Source organism: Balaenoptera physalus (assembly GCF_965194825.1).
Source record: "Balaenoptera physalus genome assembly, chromosome: 16".
NCBI classification, from domain to species: Eukaryota; Metazoa; Chordata; class Mammalia; order Artiodactyla; family Balaenopteridae; genus Balaenoptera; species Balaenoptera physalus.
The window spans coordinates 51742877-51759005 of record NC_138898.1 but is presented as its reverse complement, the minus strand read 5'-3'; the positions used below and the strand labels follow the sequence as shown (position 1 = coordinate 51759005).

General features: G+C 65.0%; 4 protein-coding genes across 29 annotated transcripts; 1 reads left to right on the top strand and 3 right to left on the bottom strand.

Moving 5' to 3' along the window:
* The first annotated feature begins 13 nt into the window (after window positions 1-13).
* Window positions 14-5820, top strand: JMJD8 (jumonji domain containing 8). 18 transcript variants are annotated; one of them, XR_014255081.1, is made up of 11 exons: window positions 153-302; window positions 380-478; window positions 690-738; window positions 816-912; window positions 1002-1070; window positions 1165-1284; window positions 1372-1439; window positions 1517-1651; window positions 4692-4785; window positions 5290-5426; window positions 5549-5820. XR_014255081.1 is itself a non-coding variant. In XM_082431523.1 (10 exons), exons 1-10 carry the CDS (start codon window positions 211-213, stop codon window positions 5608-5610), a joined length of 885 nt encoding a protein of 294 aa, XP_082287649.1. In that variant the 5' UTR covers window positions 153-210; the 3' UTR covers window positions 5611-5820. The 18 variants fall into 18 exon arrangements, 16 of the variants coding, with proteins under 16 accessions (XP_082287640.1, XP_082287644.1, XP_082287643.1 ...); XM_082431523.1 differs by lacking the exon at window positions 5290-5426; XM_082431510.1 differs by having other exon boundaries at window positions 5290-5820.
* On the bottom strand, window positions 1860-4283 carry STUB1 (STIP1 homology and U-box containing protein 1). Its single transcript, XM_082431525.1, has 7 exons — window positions 3998-4283; window positions 3283-3481; window positions 3029-3194; window positions 2741-2828; window positions 2528-2584; window positions 2323-2439; window positions 1860-2245 (listed from the first exon to the last, which is right to left on the bottom strand). Exons 1-7 carry the CDS (start codon window positions 4154-4156, stop codon window positions 2120-2122), a joined length of 912 nt encoding a protein of 303 aa, XP_082287651.1. The 5' UTR covers window positions 4157-4283; the 3' UTR covers window positions 1860-2119.
* A 190-nt stretch (window positions 5821-6010) lies between the features above and the next one.
* RHBDL1 (rhomboid like 1) lies at window positions 6011-10179 on the bottom strand. 3 transcript variants are annotated; one of them, XM_082431507.1, is made up of 8 exons: window positions 8520-10179; window positions 7911-8072; window positions 7474-7698; window positions 7241-7389; window positions 7002-7114; window positions 6827-6927; window positions 6683-6743; window positions 6011-6608 (listed from the first exon to the last, which is right to left on the bottom strand). In XM_082431507.1, the coding sequence occupies exons 1-8, from the start codon at window positions 8556-8558 to the stop codon at window positions 6337-6339; spliced, it is 1122 nt and encodes a 373-aa protein (XP_082287633.1). In that variant the 5' UTR covers window positions 8559-10179; the 3' UTR covers window positions 6011-6336. The 3 variants fall into 3 exon arrangements, with proteins under 3 accessions (XP_082287633.1, XP_082287632.1, XP_082287634.1); XM_082431506.1 differs by having other exon boundaries at window positions 7241-7698; window positions 7911-8069; XM_082431508.1 differs by lacking the exon at window positions 6827-6927 and having other exon boundaries at window positions 6336-6608; window positions 6993-7114.
* A 95-nt stretch (window positions 10180-10274) lies between these two features.
* Window positions 10275-16025, bottom strand: RHOT2 (ras homolog family member T2). Of its 7 annotated transcripts, none has more exons than XM_082431497.1 (19): window positions 15786-16025; window positions 15608-15666; window positions 15421-15502; window positions 15295-15338; window positions 14335-14388; window positions 13788-13840; window positions 13600-13708; window positions 13403-13504; window positions 13233-13331; window positions 12996-13104; window positions 12781-12901; window positions 12493-12577; window positions 12273-12415; window positions 12092-12192; window positions 11876-12006; window positions 11702-11782; window positions 11467-11589; window positions 11091-11375; window positions 10275-10890 (listed from the first exon to the last, which is right to left on the bottom strand). In XM_082431497.1, exons 1-19 carry the CDS (start codon window positions 15820-15822, stop codon window positions 10573-10575), a joined length of 2136 nt encoding a protein of 711 aa, XP_082287623.1. In that variant the 5' UTR covers window positions 15823-16025; the 3' UTR covers window positions 10275-10572. The 7 variants fall into 7 exon arrangements, with proteins under 7 accessions (XP_082287623.1, XP_082287628.1, XP_082287624.1 ...); XM_082431502.1 differs by having other exon boundaries at window positions 11173-11375; XM_082431498.1 differs by lacking the exon at window positions 15421-15502 and having other exon boundaries at window positions 15782-16025.
* Between the last annotated feature and the right edge of the window lie 104 nt (window positions 16026-16129).

Here is a 16129-nt window from a genome sequence, read left to right as displayed (position 1 = left end):
ACGGTCCAGTCCCCGCGCGGGCGACTCTGGTGGGCGGGTGGCAGTGTGTGCACGGGAGCTGGCAGCAGCCAATGGCAGCTCTTGGTGCGACCTTCGTCCCGCCTTCCGGAAGTGCCCCCTCTTTCCAGGACGGGCCAAAGGAAGCCGCTTCCGGGAGCCGGCCTGTTGCCACGACGACGGAGCTCCCGGCATGCCTCGCGGCGGCGGGCTATGGCGTTGGGGGTGCGGCTACTCCTGTTGCTCGCGCTCTGGACGCTGGTGGTTCCGGCCCGGAGTCTCCGGGAGGCAGGCGACGGAGGGTGGTGAGCGGCGCCGGGCGGCAGGGCGGAGCGGGGCGCGCGGCGGGGCGGCCAAGGGCACTGACCAGCTGTGTCGGCAGGCGGCGGCCCGGGCCGGGGGCGCCGGCGGCCGTGGCGGAGGAGGAACGCTGCACCGTAGAGCGCCGGGCCGACCTCAGCTACGCCGAGTTCGTGCAGCGGTAAGTGCGTCCTCTTGTGTGGCCACACCTCCCACGCCCGAAAACCCTGGGGCTTCGTCCCCGTGCATCGCTGAGGCCGCACACTGGTCGCCGGCCCGTCCTCCCGGACTTCCTTAGGCCGCTTCCCCTTGAGCTCGTGAGAGCGCGTGTGGGCGGGAGCGGAGGATGGGCGCGGGTCAGACTGCGGCCGTGATTCCGTCTTTTCTTCTAGCTACGCCTTTTCCAGACCTGTCATTCTGCAGGGGCTCACAGACAACTCGGTGAGTGCTCACGCCCCTCGCGACCACCACTCGCCCGTGCTGAGCTTGGCCCCTGAGTATTTTCCCCGCCCCCGCAGAGGTTCCGGGACCTGTGCTCCCGTCAAAGGCTGCTGGCCTTGTTTGGGGACAGCGTGGTCCGGTTGAGCACTGCCAACACCTACTCCTACCAGAAAGGTGAGCTGCCCCACCCTGCAACCCAGCCTGCTGGCCAGCATCCTGAAGGCAGCACCAACCAGTCCTGACCAACCCCTTTCAAACTGCAGTGGACCTGCCCTTTCAGGAGTATGTGGAGCAGATGCTGCACCCCCAGGACCCGTTCTCCATGGGCAATGGTGAGCCAGACGGGTGGCTATGGGGTGGGGTGGGGTGACTTAGGAGTACCCAGGTGCCAAGATCTCTGCATCCTCCTGTGTTTTCTACTGTCAGACACCCTGTACTTCTTTGGGGACAATAACTTCACCGAATGGGCATCACTGTTTCGGCACTACTCTCCACCTCCATTCAGCCTGCTAGGTACCATTCCTGCTTATAGTTTTGGAATTGCAGGTGGGTGCCCTGCAGGACCAGGGGACTTGGGAACTGGGTGGGGGAGGATTAGGCTTGGTAACCAGCTGCTCATAACTCACCCCACAGGTGCCGGCTCTGGGGTGCCCTTCCACTGGCACGGGCCCGGGTTCTCAGAGGTGATCTATGGCCGAAAGGTCAGCACAGGGTGGGGCTGAGACTTTGGGTTCACTGACCACAGCACAAAGAGTGACCTTGTTGCTCCCACCCTCAGCGCTGGTTCCTGTACCCTCCTGCGAAGACACCTGAATTCCACCCCAACAAGACCACACTGGCCTGGCTCCGGGACACATACCCGGCCCTGGCACTATCTGCACGGCCCCTGGAATGCACCATCCACGCTGGTGAGGTCAGTGGCTGGCAGACAGGGGCCAGGCTGGGCTGGGCCAAGGGCCCCCAACCAATCCCTGTGTCCCCCCCACTCCCAGGTGCTGTATTTCCCTGACCGATGGTGGCACGCCACACTCAACCTCGACACCAGTGTCTTCATCTCTACCTTTCTCAGCTAGCCAAAGGGGGTGGCTGGGGAGCCCGTCGCACACCAGCACATGCCCCTATAGTGCTCACAGATTTTATTACAGGGACAGAGGTGGCAGCGGCAGCCTCAGCCCAGCCCACTCTCACCCGCTGTTTCTGGCCCAGAAGGGGGATGGGGGAGGCTCATGACCCAGCAGAACTGATGGGGGTGGGCTTGGGGACACCAGGATAGGGATCTAGGGACACAAACTATGTACAGCGGCTAGAGACTACTGCCCAAGGCCCTCCTGAGCCAGGGTACCGGGCAAGGCAGGTGAGTGGCTCACACACCCGCCCTGCGTTAGTAGTCCTCCACCCAGCCATTCTCGGAGATGAACGCGTCAATGACCTCTTTCATGGCCAGGTTGGGGATGAGCTGTTCCTGGGTCAGGGGGCTCCGAGTCACAGGGTCAAAATGGCCCACACGCTGCAGTGACAACAGAATCAGAATTAGGAGGTGCTCAGTGGGTGTGGGTCCTGCTCCCAACTCCCATGGGCCCTCACCTGCAGGTGCTCCTCAATGTCCTTGCGGTCGTAGGTGATACCACTGGGTGTGATGCAGGGCTCTCGCATCAGCTCAAAGCTGATCTTGCCACACAGGTAGTCGGGTATATCTCGCTTCTGCAGCACACAGGGTCAGGTCAGGGGCTGGGAAGGGGCACTACTCCGACTCCTGCTGCCCACAGGCCCCAGAAGACACACAGCTCACCTTTCTCTTCTCGTCTACCTGGGAGAAGAGCTCATCCATGTCTGCCAAGTACTTGTCCTGCAAAGAACCAAGCAGCTATATGTGGGCCTGACACCCCATCTCCCTTCCCCAGGCACCGAAACACACAGACCCAGCAGGAGCCAGGGGCACCTCACGTCCGTCACACGCATGCAAATACACACAGGACCCACACTTGGGCTGGGGCACCCTCACATGCTTGGCCTCAATGCAGGCCTGCTGGGCCCGGAGGTGGCCATCGTCCTCATCACCCTCATGGTTCCGCTGACACTCTTCCAGCTCCCTGGAGGGTGACCAAAAGCTGATCAGAGATGGGTCTGGCCAGGAGGTCAGACTCCACTCCAATCTTAGGCTCATTCAGGCCTTATTTCCCTCCATCTCCTGCGTGCCAGAGTTGGCCTTCAATAAATGGTTGTGTTCACGACTCAGAGTTAACCTAAAGGTGGTGACTTCCGGGGGGCACCTATCATCACCACAGCCCACCTCTCACGCTCGGCCACAATGAGCTGTGTGAGGTAAGAATGCAGCTCGTTCTCCTGGTGGATGCGCCGCTCCTCAATGCTATTCCAGCGCTTCTTCTTCGCGATGCGCAGAGCACTGGGGATGTCGTCCCCAAAGTTGAGCCGCTGCTCCTTGGCCAGGTTGTAAGCTGGAGGAATAGAGGATTCGGATAAACCTCCAGCCAGTCCACCCGCTTGGTCCCAGGCACCCTGGCACCAGCCAGCCTGTGAGCCCACCTCGCTGCAGGTTGGCAATAGCCTCATCATAGCTCTCCATCTCCAACTGGCATTGCCCCAGGAAGAAGTGTGCCTTCACAGACTGCCCGTCCAGCTCCAGGGCGCGCCGGCAGTCAGCCAGGGCTTGCTCATGCTGCTGCATCTTCAGGTAGCACAGTGCTCGGTTGGTGTAATACACCGCCACCAAGGGATTCCGGGTCTGGAGAACAAGGGCAGACCAGCCAGCATGAGGGAGTGAGCTCAACCTACCCCCTCTGTCCCAGCTTCAAGCCCATAGCTGGAATCAAGACACTACAGGTTTCTCAGCTTCCAAGCCTCTGGGTTCTGAGAGAGGGTGGAGCCTACCTGAGTCCACCCTCTGGACTCCAGTGAGTCTTGTGAAGGTAGCTTTTCCAGATCTGTGGAAATCACCAGCTTTGGGCTTGGACTCCTCAAGGGGCAAGGGTCCCTGGCCCCCAGCCGAGTGGGCCTCAAACACGCTGAAGCTCCCACCCGCCACAGTTCTCTGGCAACCAGCACTGGCTCGGCAGCCGTGGCCTTGGCCCCCTTGGAACAAGATCATCACTGAGTTCTCAGAGCCCAAGCACCACCCCCCTCCGAAAGTCGGGCGGGGCGGCCAGACAGGGGCTCCGGGGAGGACGCGGAGGCGAAGCCGCAGCCCGGCCCCTCCCCTGGCTCGGACGCCGGGCCCCTCCCGCGGCGCGGGCGCACTCACGATGGCGCGGCCATAGCAGGCCGCCGCCTCCGGGTACTTGCGGCCCACGAAGAGCCGGTTGCCCTGCTCCTTGAGCTCCTGCGCGCTCGGGCTCTTTTCCGGGCTGCCGCCGCCGGCGCTCAGCCGCGCGCCGCCCTCCTTCTCCTCCTTGCCCTTCATGGCGCCGCGCGGCACGGCCTGGGCTCCGCTCCCAGGCTCCGCGCCGGGCCCGCCCTACGCCCGCAGCCCGAGCCCGCGATCCGCTCGGGCCCGGTCCAGCGCTCCGCCACCGGAACTTCCGGCCGTGCAGGTGGGCGGGGCCAGCGGGAAGGACGGCCTGCGGGCGGGGCCGCGCGTGCAGCAGACGCGAGGCGGAGGCGGGGGCGGGGCAGGCGGGAGAGCATGCGCTCGCGGCGACGCGACGCGCGGCGTCTGAGGCCTGAAAAACGCCGAGGTCGTCGGGGCAGGAGCCCTCTCGGGCGCTCCGACGCCCCGCCCCCGAGGCTCCGCCCTGGCGCGTGGGGATGGCGGCTGCTCGCGAGCTCTGGGGCTGTGAGGACCCGAGCTGCTGGGCCGCCGTCCTGGGGTGCCACCGGGAAGTGCTGCGGGCGCGCGCGAGCGGCTGGAAACCCTGGAGCGATCGTAGCGCGGTGGGGACATCGGGCGGGCGGGCCGACCCCCGTGGCTCGGACTCCCCGTCACTGCCCTCCCCCAGGTATCGAGAGGAGTTGCCCGCGGCCATCGAGGGCCGAGCGGAGAAGCACGTGACACGCGACGAGCTGGAGCAGCTGCTGGCGTGGGAACTGGCGGTGAGGAGCTTCCCACGTGGGGGACGGAGCCTTCCGGGGCGGGACGTAGCGCCGTGGGCGTGGCTTCCTCCTGGGGGCGGGCCCTCGCGCCTTGGGGCGGGGGCGGCGCCCCTAGCGAGGTCCACCAGCCGTGACCCCAGACCCGACCTGGCCACCGAGGGGCCGCTTTCGGCCGCGCCTGCAGCGGCTCGTGACTGCCAACTCCCCGGAGCTGGTGGTGCAGCGCTCGGCTGCCGCCTTCCGCCTCCTGCCAGTCGTGAACTCAGCGGTCACGGAATTGTGCGCCCTCCAGGGCGTGGGCCCGGCTATCGCCTCGCGTTGGTAGGGGGAGCTGGGCGTCCCCCCGGCGAAGTCGTGGGCGGGACCTGGCGTGTTAGTGGCCTTATCTGTGAAATGGCCAGATGGTCAGATACGTGATACCGAGAGTTGTTGGGAATGGCAGCCCCACGCCAAGGTGCGGCTGAGTGCTGTCCATTTACTTCTCGCGGCGGTCCTGGCTGCCAGAGCTCTCGAGGTAGCAGCCTTCCTGTCTGAGGAGGCAGTGGCCGCAGTGCCCGGTCTGTCAGCCCTGCAGTACACCCTGAAGCACTAACTCCTCTACCTGGACCGGGTGCAGGAGCGTGCCACAGCCTGGAGCCAAGGTGCAGTCTGTTGGCGGCCAGGGAGGGCATCCGGGACTCTGGTCAGGGTGATGTGCAGAGTTATCCAGCAGGGTAGGGTGACTGGTGCCCCTGAGCCCCAGACTCCCTCTGCCCCTCCGCAGGCAGTGCCTCAGGCTGTGGACCCCTCACCGTGTGGAGACAGCACTGTGGATCTGGGCTGTAGGGCAGAAGCTGTGCCCTGACCTGCTGCCTGACCTCGGTCCCAGCCTGGCCACCCCTGAGGACACCAGGCCAGCCAAGAAGCACAGGACCCAGGCCTGCTGACTTGGTTGTGGCCCAGGGCTTGCACACCTATCCTGTGATCTCAGGCCACGAGTCTTTGGACAGGAGACTGGCTGCTGTAGGAGCTCAATAAATGCTTGCTGAACTCAAACCTGACTATGAGGTCCATGACCCCTCCCCAGGGGCTCCCATCTCCCATACAGAGACAGCTCATGTTGGGTGCAGAAAAGCAAGGGGGAAGCCCAGGCTGCTGCTTGTGTGGAGGGAAGGGCCCTCACAGTTTGATCAGTGTGTTGGGGGGAGACCAGCCCAGCCCGCAGTGCCCTAGTACAGCCACCTGGTGCTGTGTAAAATATTTATTCATTCTCCAAAAAGGCTCAGACTGCAAGTCTCATGGGAGAGGCCAGGGCAGGGTCTCCTCTGGGGCCACCCTTGGGGACCTCCACCACTCAGCCCAGTCCAGCAGTCCCATCCCTCCAGGCCTGGGAGGGGGCGGCCAGGGCTGGTGTAAGGCTTGGCCTGAAGTCCGTGGGCCACAGGGGCCACCTGCCCCCACCAGGAAGAAGCAGCCTCAAGACATACATTCACAGAGGATGAACATGCAGGCCTGCCTAGTGGCTGGCCCACAGATGCTGCGCCCTGGCTGGTGTGGCCCTGGGAACTCTTGTCAGGGTGGCGGGGGAATGTGGGCACCCAGCAGGTCGTAGGCAAAGATGTTCCAGAAGATGGCGAAGAGCAGGAAGGTGCCATAGGCAAGCAGCACCACCCACCAGCCACACTGGTCTCGCAGGCGCGCCTCATAGCTGCGCAGGATGGTCAGGCCCATGCTGACACCAACCACTGCGCCCGCCAGGTGTGCCATGAAGCTGGGCTGTGGGCCCGAGGCAGGCAGTGGCGGGGAGAAGCGCAGCCACACGGCCCGGCCCACCTCGGAGCTCACTACAGAGGGAGGCAGCAGGTGAGAGGCACCCTAGCCATAGGCTGAGGCCCCTCCACCCTGGCTCCCTACTTACTGCACACCAGGGCCAGCACCATCCTCAGCAGCTTGTAGGGACATCTCATCCCAGCCCAGTTCTGATGGGGTGTGAATAAAAAAGGCTGTGAGGGAGGCCTTATGGGCCCCTCCCCGCACCCCGCCACAGGGGCTGCCCTGTTACCATGACGACATTGGCCAGGTGTGCAGAGCACAGGGCGTAGACCCCGCCGGAGCCCCCCACCACAGGGGCCCGCATGTCAGTAATGGAGACGGTCAGGGAGCCTGTGTGAGCAAGGGGAGAGCCGTGAGGGTGAGGCCCACCAGTGAGGTGGCCAGGGCGCACGCACCTGCCTCACCTGCCAGCACACCAGCCAGGTAGAGCAGGCTGATGCGGAGCAGGCCATGCACCATCTCCAGGGGCACCCCGATCATCAGCTGCAGGAGTGCGTTGAACCCCAGCTGCTCCAGCCTGGCCGTATGGGGCAAATGGGTGTGAAGGGTGAGGTGCCAGGGGGCTACCAGCCCCCTGCCCCCACCTCGAGAGGCTGAGCCCTCCCGATCCAATCTGAGGGGTGCCAGAGGTGGGCCCACTCACCCAACATGCATGAACATGTAGGTGAGAAAGCGCCAGGCCCGAGCACGGTGGCCGGGGTGGTATACGAGGGGGCTTTTCATGTACTCAGGGTGGTAGGTCTGCAGCACCCACTTGTTGAGACGGGCCCCGTAGCACAGGAACACGATGATCTGGGAGGAACAGGCGTTGGGGCCAGGCAAGACCAGGGATGAGGGAGGCTCCCGGGGTGGTGGGCAGTGGACGGGCAGGCCCACCTGGGCGAGGGTGACCGAAGCCATAAACACGGGGGGTGGGCAGCTGCGGTGCCGGTAGAAGTACCAGTGGCGGTCCACTTCTCGGGGCAGGATCTCGTAGGCCACGTAGCGCACGAACCGCTTGTAGACACCCAGGCCTGGCTCGTCCAGCAGCCCATCCTGGGGCAGTGCCCGCTGTCCATTGGCGATGGCCCGCTTGAAGCTGCTTGAGCGCTTGCTGCTGATCTGGGGGGCGGGGCCTGGGCATAGGCCACCATACTCCCCCCATGGCTGCCCCTCCTGAGTGGTCCACCCAGCTCGTCACAGGATCTGAGGCCCTGCCCCATGGCTATAGCCCTCCCCGATGGGAAGGGCAGGGAGGAGGGGCCGCCTGCCCAACCCACTCCAGCCAGGGCACTGCGCCCACACCCCAGCTGCCCACCCACTGTGGCACTGACCAGGTCCACCAGCTCCTGGTAGCAGACCTGGCCCCGCTCGTTGCTCTGGGCCAGGGCCACCAGCATGTCCAGTTTGGCCGGGTCCAGGGGCAGCTCATGGCGGTGCACCAGGCCAGTGAAGGTGTCCGCACCGATGAAGCCTGTGTTCTCAGGGTCCAGCTGCTGGGGTCGGGGGGCCGGCGGCCAAGGTCTGAGGGTGGGCCGGGCCCCACGACCACAGGGCTGAGCCACGTCAGGAGGGAGAGGCAGGCTCCGAGCATCCTGGGTCTAGGCCCCTGTGCCCACATGGTCCCAGGAGCTAGCTGTAGGCACCGGTACCTAGGTTCCCGGCCTCCAGCTCCGCTAGCTCTCCAAGCGGTCTCCCCACCTCATTTCTGCCTTGCCCATCCTGGAAGGGTAGGGCCAAGGTCTGAGGGCAATCACCAACCCTCTTGCCCCTCCCCAAGCGCCCTAGTCTGGCTCGCCCTTTCCTGGGGTCTCGTGCAGGGGGCCAAGGTCGTGCAGGGAAGGGGCTGCGCTGAGGGTCTCAGAGCTCCGTCCCCCCGGCCCACCCAAGGGCGGAGGGCCGGCAACGGGGGCGGTGCCGGCGCCCCGCACCTCTCCACGCACCTGCTCCTGGATAAGCTGCAGCAGCGAGCTCCTGTCCATAGAGCCAGGCCGGGCCAGGGGCCGGGGGCCGGGGTCGGCGGCCGCGGCCGGGAGGGGCTTCTCTGCGGACTACTCCGCTCCGCCCCGGCCCTCCGGCTCCGCCCACTCCGTTCGGCGCCGCGTCACGGAGCCGCCCGCCCCCGCCGCACACGCCGCCGCTGCCAGCCCAGCCACTCGCGGTCAGGACACGCGCGCGCCCCGCACGCGGACGTGCCTGGGCAAGAACGGCGCGGGGCGCTTGGCTCCAGTGCCGGCGCCCCCGCCCCCCCCCCTCCCCGGGCTGCAGCTGTTCGTACCTCGGGGCAGCAGCCGGGAAACTGAGTCACGCGCGGCACGCAAGCCCCTTCTGCGCGCACCCCTTTGCCCCGGGCTGGGCCTCAGCGCCGATGCCACCTCCTCGGGGAAGGCTTCAGGGAACAACCCACTGCTGGGGACTGCCCCCGCCGGGCTCCCTGAAGGCACCTCCCTCCCTGCCAGACATGCTTGCCCGTCCTGGCAACAAGAAGGCTCCACGGCCCCAGGGGCGAGCACTGAAGCCAACAGGGCAACTAGCAGGGTTGAGGGAGGTCCCTGCAGCAGGCCCTGCTCAGTGGGTGGGGACCAACACAACTGGGGCTGGAGGTTCCTGACTACTCCTGTGGCCACAGTGCTAAACTGACCCATGGACATGGGGGTGGGGAGAGCCCCAATGGACAAGGCCGCAGCTGGGATGGAGAGGAGCCCTACTTCCCAGGGAGGACAGGTAGACCCCCTACAATAAGGAAGGTGACAGGCTATGGGAATGTGCAACCATAGCAACCCCTGACAGCACCACTCAGAACACCTGTGCAGCTGAGCCTCAGGACAGATGCAGCAACTAGAAGTAGCATCCTGCCCTGCCCAGCTTTAGTAAGAACTGCACCAGGGGTCCTCAGGTCACTGGAGCTGGGGGGCCAGCGGGATGGTTGAGACAACTTCAGAGTGTGACCCCCAGCCCCTATTGGATCAGGCCTGAGCATCCCCTGCCGAGAAGGCAGCTCCCCCACCTCTAGAAACAGCTTGTCAGGGCTGGGGGAGGGGCCCTGGCCTAAAGGCCTGCCTTGCACGGAATGATTAATTACAGGAAGTAGAGGGGGTACTTGTGTGGCCAAGGTCCTCCACCCAAGCACACCACATACTGCCTCTGCTCCACGCCCAGCATGCACGCCAGAGTGAGCACCTGAACTCCAAGCTGAGCCCCCTCCTCAGCCCAAGAAAGGTTCTCTGTCCCCTTGTCCTTAGGCTGGAGATCTGGCTGTCTCCTGCTCAGTGGGAGGGGCAGAGGCCTCTGGGTGGGGTGTGAGAAACAGGGCAGCTCCCCCAGACCAGGGCCACCTCACACACCAGGACATTTCAGCACATCCCAGAACCCCAGATCCTCAGCACCTCAGCCAACCTGACAGGATGCTGAGGCTTGGGTAGTGGATACACCTGGCTGTGGGGAGGGGTCACATCAGGGGGTCCTCAGGTATCAGGTCCCCTCCAGCCTCTCACCCTCAGGTCAGCATGGACCTCAATGGACTAAAGGCTCTGAAGCTGCGGCTGGGCCATAATTGGTCCTTACCCTGGCCTGAGACCTCAGGATGGTGACCCAGAGAGGAGGCGGGGGGGTCAGGAGTAACATTCCCAGCCCACACCCAGACCAAGGACACGTTTTAGTTAATTCAAGAAGTCATCCTCAGAAAGCAGGACCCAATATGGAAAAGACACAAGTGAAGTTTAATCAGGAAACCCAATCTCATACATCTTCTGGGAGAGGCACAGCCCTGGACCTGTCTTAAGATTGGGGGGTGGGGGCGCGCACAATGGTCCAGCCATTTCTTGCCTCCATGCCCCTGCCTTTGGCCCAAAGCTCTGCCTTCTTACCCCCTTCATACCCTCTGGCCACATGGGACCAGGAAGGAGGAGTGGAGCCCTGAGAATTCGGGTCTGGGGTCACTGACTCCCTCACCCACACCTCCCGGTCCCTCCAACACATGATGCCCACAAAAGAGGGTCATGCCCGGCACCTGCAGCAAGGCCGGACACAGGCTGCTGGGAGCTGGGGCCACCCTCGGGGCTGAGGCAGGGGTGGGGCAGCAGGTGGACTGTCCTCAGGAGCACAGTTGAGAGGGTCTCCATCTCCCCCCACCCCAAGCAAGTGGCCCCACACCAGCACCCTGAGATCAGACTGCGGGGTCCGGGGCCTCATCGGCTCTTCACCAGGACCCTGTAGAGTGAGAAGCTGAGAACGGCAGCGACGGCAGCCCCGACGGCCCCCAGCGCCACCCGGAGCCAGAAGGAGGTGGCGTGCAGCTCCCCGTGGACAAGGTGTCTGCAGGAGAGAGGGGAGTCTTGCTGCTGTACCCCCACCTCCGTCTCCTACAAAGTCCCAGAGCCCCACTCAGCTGCTCCGTGTCAGTGCCCAGCATGGCAGGACCCCCAGACGAGAGAGCAGCCTGTGAGGCCAGGCCCCGAGGGCCCCGCCTGGGCATCGGCATGGGCACCAAGGCCCACCCTGCAACCTTGACTGACTCCAGTCCTGACACCACAGCTGTGCCACTCTCCTGGGACAGGGAGGGGTCTCCCACACAGGGGCTTCGATCCTGGTACCCACGGGAAGGCGGCCATGGTGGCAAGCCGGGTGAAGATGGCCGCGCGGGGCTCGGCTGGGCCGGCACAAGAGAACAGGGCGGGGGCGGGCAGCCGGTGCCTACGGCAGAACTCAGTCGGAGACAGACCAGGCAGCAAGACGCCTTCGGGCAAGTCAGCCTTGGAGGAGACGAAGAGGCAGGGGGTCTGCCTGTCCATGTAGTGGCGCTGCAGGGGGAGGGGCCATGTGAGTGTGCTGGGGGACACCTGCCCACAGCCCTGCTACCCAGCAGGGCCCCCAGGGTGGGCGGGACCTTGCCTTGTAGACACTGGCGCACAGCGAGAAGGACCTGGGGTGCCTGCTGTCAAACATCAAGCAGGCAATGTCACAGGTGGCGTCGGCCGAGGTGGTCAGGAGGCTGTCTGCACCCACCTCACACAGCTGAACAGAGAGGGTGGCCTCAGAGGGGCACAGGCTAGGTCTCCCAGGGCCACGTTGGGCGGCTCCCTCAGCATGCACGCTCTAGGCCTACCCTGGGGACCCCCGCACTCACGATCAGGTACTTCTCCTGCCCGTTGACCTGCACGGTGTCGATGGTGTAGGCAGAGGGCTCCCCGGCAGGCTCCCCAGCATCCTGGTGCAGAGGGACGCCCCTGAAGCTCGCTGCTCGGACTCTTTCCAGAACCCCTGCCCCCCAGGTCCACGCACGGCACACACGGACACTCACCCCCAGGCCACGGCCGAGGAAAGCCTGCAGGAAGGAGGACTTGCCCACTCCGCGGGCCCCCACCACCTTGCACAAGAAAACGTTTCTCTGCGTTTGTCCCTTCTCCTGGTCCAGCCTCTTCTCCCGGGTGACTGTGGGCAGGGGGCAAGGATGAACGTGAGGGAGGGGCTGCCGGGGAGGCACTGGCTGGGGGCCGGTGTGAAAGCGGGCACCCACCTGTGATGGCGTGGGCCTGGGAATCCTGCTCGCAGAGGGTGGGGAAGCCCAGGTAGCCAAGATGCTCAAGACAGTGCTGGACGTCCAAGTAGGTCACCAGACTGGGGACGGGGAAGTGGGGATGTGGCGTTACAGCAGGGCAGAGGATGAGGCCGTCTCAGTGGGTGAGGGCTGCACTTACGTCCACTGGCAGAGATACCCGTGCAGGGGCAACCGACCGGCCTCGGTGCGGACCGTGCGAGGGAGCTGGGGCCCCCAGGGAGCAGCAGGAAACACGCTGAAGAGGCTCTGCAGCTCTGCTGGCGAGAGGGCGCCATCCCGGTCCTGCAGGCAGAGGAGCTGCGGTGACACATGCGGGCGGGAGGCCGAGGGGGGGGCTCAGTGGGGCCCAGCGCCCTCACCTGGTCATGCTTCTCGAACATTCTCTGCACAAACTGGTAGCCGCGGTGGTTGAGCTCGGTGCTGCATCCGGGGGGCACACGGAGCCTGCGGGTGCCAGGATGGGGGTGGGGATGTGCACACCTCCTTGTGCTCCACAGGGCACCTCCTCTGAACACAGGCTGTCCAGGCAGGCAGTGAGTCCCCCCGCCAGGGAGAGACGCCCCGATGGCCCCCAGCACAGGGTCCAGGAGCCCCAGGCCCCATCCGACACAGATGGGAGGCGAGCCCTGAGCCCGAACGCCACTCACGGTGGACAGAGGTAGTTGGCCGTCAGCTCAAGCGAGTCGCCATAGCCAAAGCGCCTCAGGATGGTCCACGTGGTCTCATGGCGGCCTCGCTGGATGAAGAGCATGTTCAAGAAAAGGAAGCCTGCTCAGGAGAAGCAGAGAAAGGAGTAACACCAGGCACAGCCTAGCCTTGCCCCACACCCCACGCCCGGGGTAGGCAGGGCGTCGGGCCTCACCGTCCAGGGTCAGCCGGTCATCCTGCACGCCTCCTGCCACATTCTTGCTCACCACCATCTTCACGTCCTCCAGGGCCTGCGGGGCAAGAGGGTGCCCGAAGCAGGACATCTGCTTCCAAGAGAAAGTGGCCGTTAGTCAGACAGCTGCCCTCTCCATCCGTCACAAGGGCAGCCGAGGCGTGGGGTGCGGCTGCAGCTGGGAGGGTGGGTACCGCCAGGAGACAGAAGAGGGCGCACCTGGAAAGCGTTGAGCTCCTGGTCACTGAGCACCTGGTCCATGTCCTGGTCTGAGAGCCTGAAGATGCGTGTGAGGGCCTGGGCGCACTTGGGCATCAGCTGTGGGGACAGTGGCTCAACACCCCACCGCTCCCTCCTGCTCGCCCTCCCCACCAGCACCTTCAGCCCACCTGCTTGGCCTCAGGGTCATAGAGGGGAGCAGTGGGGTGTAGCACGGCCTTCTGTGCATAGTAGAACAGCTCTGAGATGTTTTTCAGGTTCTTCGCCGAGCACTGGGACACGTGGGAACAGACTCAGAGGGGGAGGCAGGGAGGACCCCTGTCCTCGCCTCTGCGGTCCTGGCACCCCCGGGGCCCTGCCCGCTCACCTCCACACAGGTCTCGATCTCGGGGAACTGGCTCATGATAGGCAGCACAGCCTCCATGGAGCCCCCCGGCCGCAGGTCCGACTTGTTGCCCACCAGGATAATGGGGACCCTTGGGGGAGAGACCCACGGTCACCAAGGATCAAGGAGCTGGCGGGGCCCAGTCCCCCTCCCCGAGCCCTGCCTATTACCTGGGCCCCCTCTTGGTATCCCCATTCACCAGTGGGATCCATTTGGTTCGGATCTGAAAGGTAAGACCTGGCCATGAGAATGGGGGCCTGCCCGGCCCACAGCTCCCATGTGGAACTCTCACTTGGCTCGAGGAGAGAGGGGGGAGATTGAGGGCCACTGAGAGTCAAAGTCACGGCCACTGGCAACAAACCCAGTGGGGAAGAGCCGCGGACAGGTAGGACCTCATCTGATCCTAGCAGTTCCCAAACACCCACAAAGGGCCTGAGATCAGCAACTCCTCCCGCAGACCTCAGAGATTCAGACGCAAGGCCATCCACGCCCTCGGCGGGAGATAGGGTCATGGGAACTCGGGGGAAGCTTTGGGGGCCCTAGCCAGGGTGGCTCCGTGAAGCTCCCCAGTGCGGCCAGCCACGGGTGCAAGTTGCCCAGAACCCGGGTCAACTGAGCGTCCACCTATGGTGTGTGCAGAGAACAGAGAACAGGTGGATGACCAGGCTGGGCGCCAGTGACAGAAAGCTGGGATGGACAGAGAGTTCCCTTGCTCACCTTCTCAATGGTGGCCTCCTCAGACACGTCATACACTACGCACACCACGTTTGCCTGTTGGGGGCAGGGAGAGGGATTGTATGGTGGGATCTGAAGCTCCCTGCTCCACTCACAAGCTGGACAGGACAGAGCTCAGAGACTAGGGGAGCCCACCCTTCCAGCTGCTCCCAGGCCGAGTCACTGGCTGTTGGCCACTCACACCTCAGGCCAGCCCTTCCCTACCCACTTCTGCTGCAGATGCCAGGCCCCAGTACTGCAGCTCTGGTCAGCGAGTCTCCTGAGGGCTCAGGACACAGCCACCCTTAAACTTGACGCCCCAGCCTCAGCCCTTCGCTCCCTGGTCACTACAGGCAACAGCAGACAGAGGACAACAGCACAAGGTGGGGGGATGACGGCAACACAGTGGCTGCGGCCTGTACCCTTGCCCAGTGGCACCCCCAGGACACACATGCTGCAGGGGCAGCACCCCCACCAGGAGCTTGGTCCAGGCACAGGTCCTCCTGTGCAGAGGAGAGCAGAGAGCTAGCTGTGCAGCCCACAGCACTGGTCATGACACCCGGTGCAACCCAGAGGCCCAGGACAGTGGACTGGACTAAGGAGTGGGGAATGGGGGTGCTGGGCACACAGCTGTCCAAGGGATCACTTTCAAGGACTTGGAGACTGCTCCCCAGGGTCCACCAGAAGAGGGAAGGCTAGGCACGGAGGGCTGTAGGCTGTCCAACCACGCATGCAGGAGGAAGGAATGGGCCTTCCTCCTGGCTCCCAGCAGAGTGCATCACAGGGACCCCAAAGACTCTCAGTGCTAACAGGTCACAACAGAATTAGCGAGGCTGCGGACACTCTGGGCACCTTAATCCAATCCCTCAGAGAATGAAACTGATCAAGCCAGGGCGGCCATATCCCCAAGGCCTGAGCCCTGACCCCCATGCCCAGCACCCCCTTCCCCAGGACCCACTGTACCTTGTGAATCTCGTCCTGGAGCTCCTCAACTGTCTGCTCAGCCTCTGGGTGGAAAAAGAGATCCCACTGCAGACCTGCCGGAGACGCCCGCTCCTGGGCGCAACCGCGGGCGGGCGGCCCCTCTACCTGAGTAATCCACGATGTGGGTGGGCACCTTCTCTGGGGTGACGTCCGCGGGAATGGTGATCTCTTCTGCCCGGGGGGGGACCTGGGGCAGACGCGGCCGTGAGGACAGCCGGGAAGGGCGGAGGGCGGCGGGCGGCGGCGCCCGGACCTGGGCCCTTCTTGGGCGCGGGGACGCGCTCGGCCTTACCTCCTCGGGGAACTCCTCGCCCACCAGCGACAGGATCAGCGACGTCTTCCCCACCTGGGCTGCGCGGGGCGGCGCGGTCAGCGCGGCGGCCAAGGTCGCGGCGCCTCTCCCCACCCCGGCCCCAAGACCCACGACCAGGCTCGACCCCCGCCCGACCCAGGCCCAGGCGCCTACCTACCCTCGCCCAGCAGCAAGATGCGCACGTCCCGCTTCATGCTGGCCGCCGGGAGCTGCAGCCCGAGCCCGGTGCAGGCCCGGCCCCCGCCCACGACCGCGGTCCCGACCCGCGCTGTAGCTGCGCCCGCACTTCCGGCCCCCGCCCACGCAGCCGCACTAGCGAGGCGGGCGGGCCAGACCGGCCTAGCTGCCTGGCGGCGCCACCGCGTGGGCGCGCCGGGCACTGCCGGCCAGGGGGGCGGGGCCTTTGCCCAGTGCCGCCCCGCCCCGCAGCTCCTGCTCAGGCTCCCGCGGCTCTTGCAGGGGTCAGGATCCCTGGCAGGGAGCTGGAGGTCTGGAGGTTGG

Bases quoted from the DNA above. Each gene is read 5' to 3' on its own strand.
- RHBDL1 (XM_082431506.1), bottom strand. From the start codon at position 8,558: ATGGACAGGAGCTCGCTGCTGCAGCTTATCCAGGAGCAG. The intron at 7,699-7,910 runs GTCAGTGCCACA...CCCGCCCCCCAG, and splicing joins ACCAGGAGCTGGTGGACCTG to ATCAGCAGCAAGCGCTCAAG. The intron at 6,609-6,682 runs GTAAGTAGGGAG...CTCCCTCTGTAG, and splicing joins GGTGCTGGCCCTGGTGTGCA to TGAGCTCCGAGGTGGGCCGG.
- STUB1 (XM_082431525.1), bottom strand. From the start codon at position 4,156: ATGAAGGGCAAGGAGGAGAAGGAGGGCGGCGCGCGGCTGAGCGCCGGC. The intron at 2,585-2,740 runs GTGAGGGTGCCC...GGTTCTTTGCAG, and splicing joins CCTGCATTGAGGCCAAGCAT to GACAAGTACTTGGCAGACAT. The intron at 2,246-2,322 runs GTGAGGGCCCAT...TTGTCACTGCAG, and splicing joins ACATTGAGGAGCACCTGCAG to CGTGTGGGCCATTTTGACCC.
- RHOT2 (XM_082431497.1), bottom strand. From the start codon at position 15,822: ATGAAGCGGGACGTGCGCATCTTGCTGCTGGGCGAGG. The intron at 13,709-13,787 runs GTAATAGGCAGG...CTCTCCCCCAAG, and splicing joins GATACCAAGAGGGGGCCCAG to GGTCCCCATTATCCTGGTGG. The intron at 13,332-13,402 runs GTGGGCTGAAGG...CTGTCCCCACAG, and splicing joins ATGACCCTGAGGCCAAGCAG to CTGATGCCCAAGTGCGCCCA.
- JMJD8 (XM_082431509.1), top strand. From the start codon at position 72: ATGGCAGCTCTTGGTGCGACCTTCGTCCCGCCTTCCGGAAGTGCCCCC. The intron at 739-815 runs GTGAGTGCTCAC...CCGCCCCCGCAG, and splicing joins AGGGGCTCACAGACAACTCG to AGGTTCCGGGACCTGTGCTC. The intron at 1,071-1,516 runs GTGAGCCAGACG...TCCCACCCTCAG, and splicing joins CCCGTTCTCCATGGGCAATG to CGCTGGTTCCTGTACCCTCC.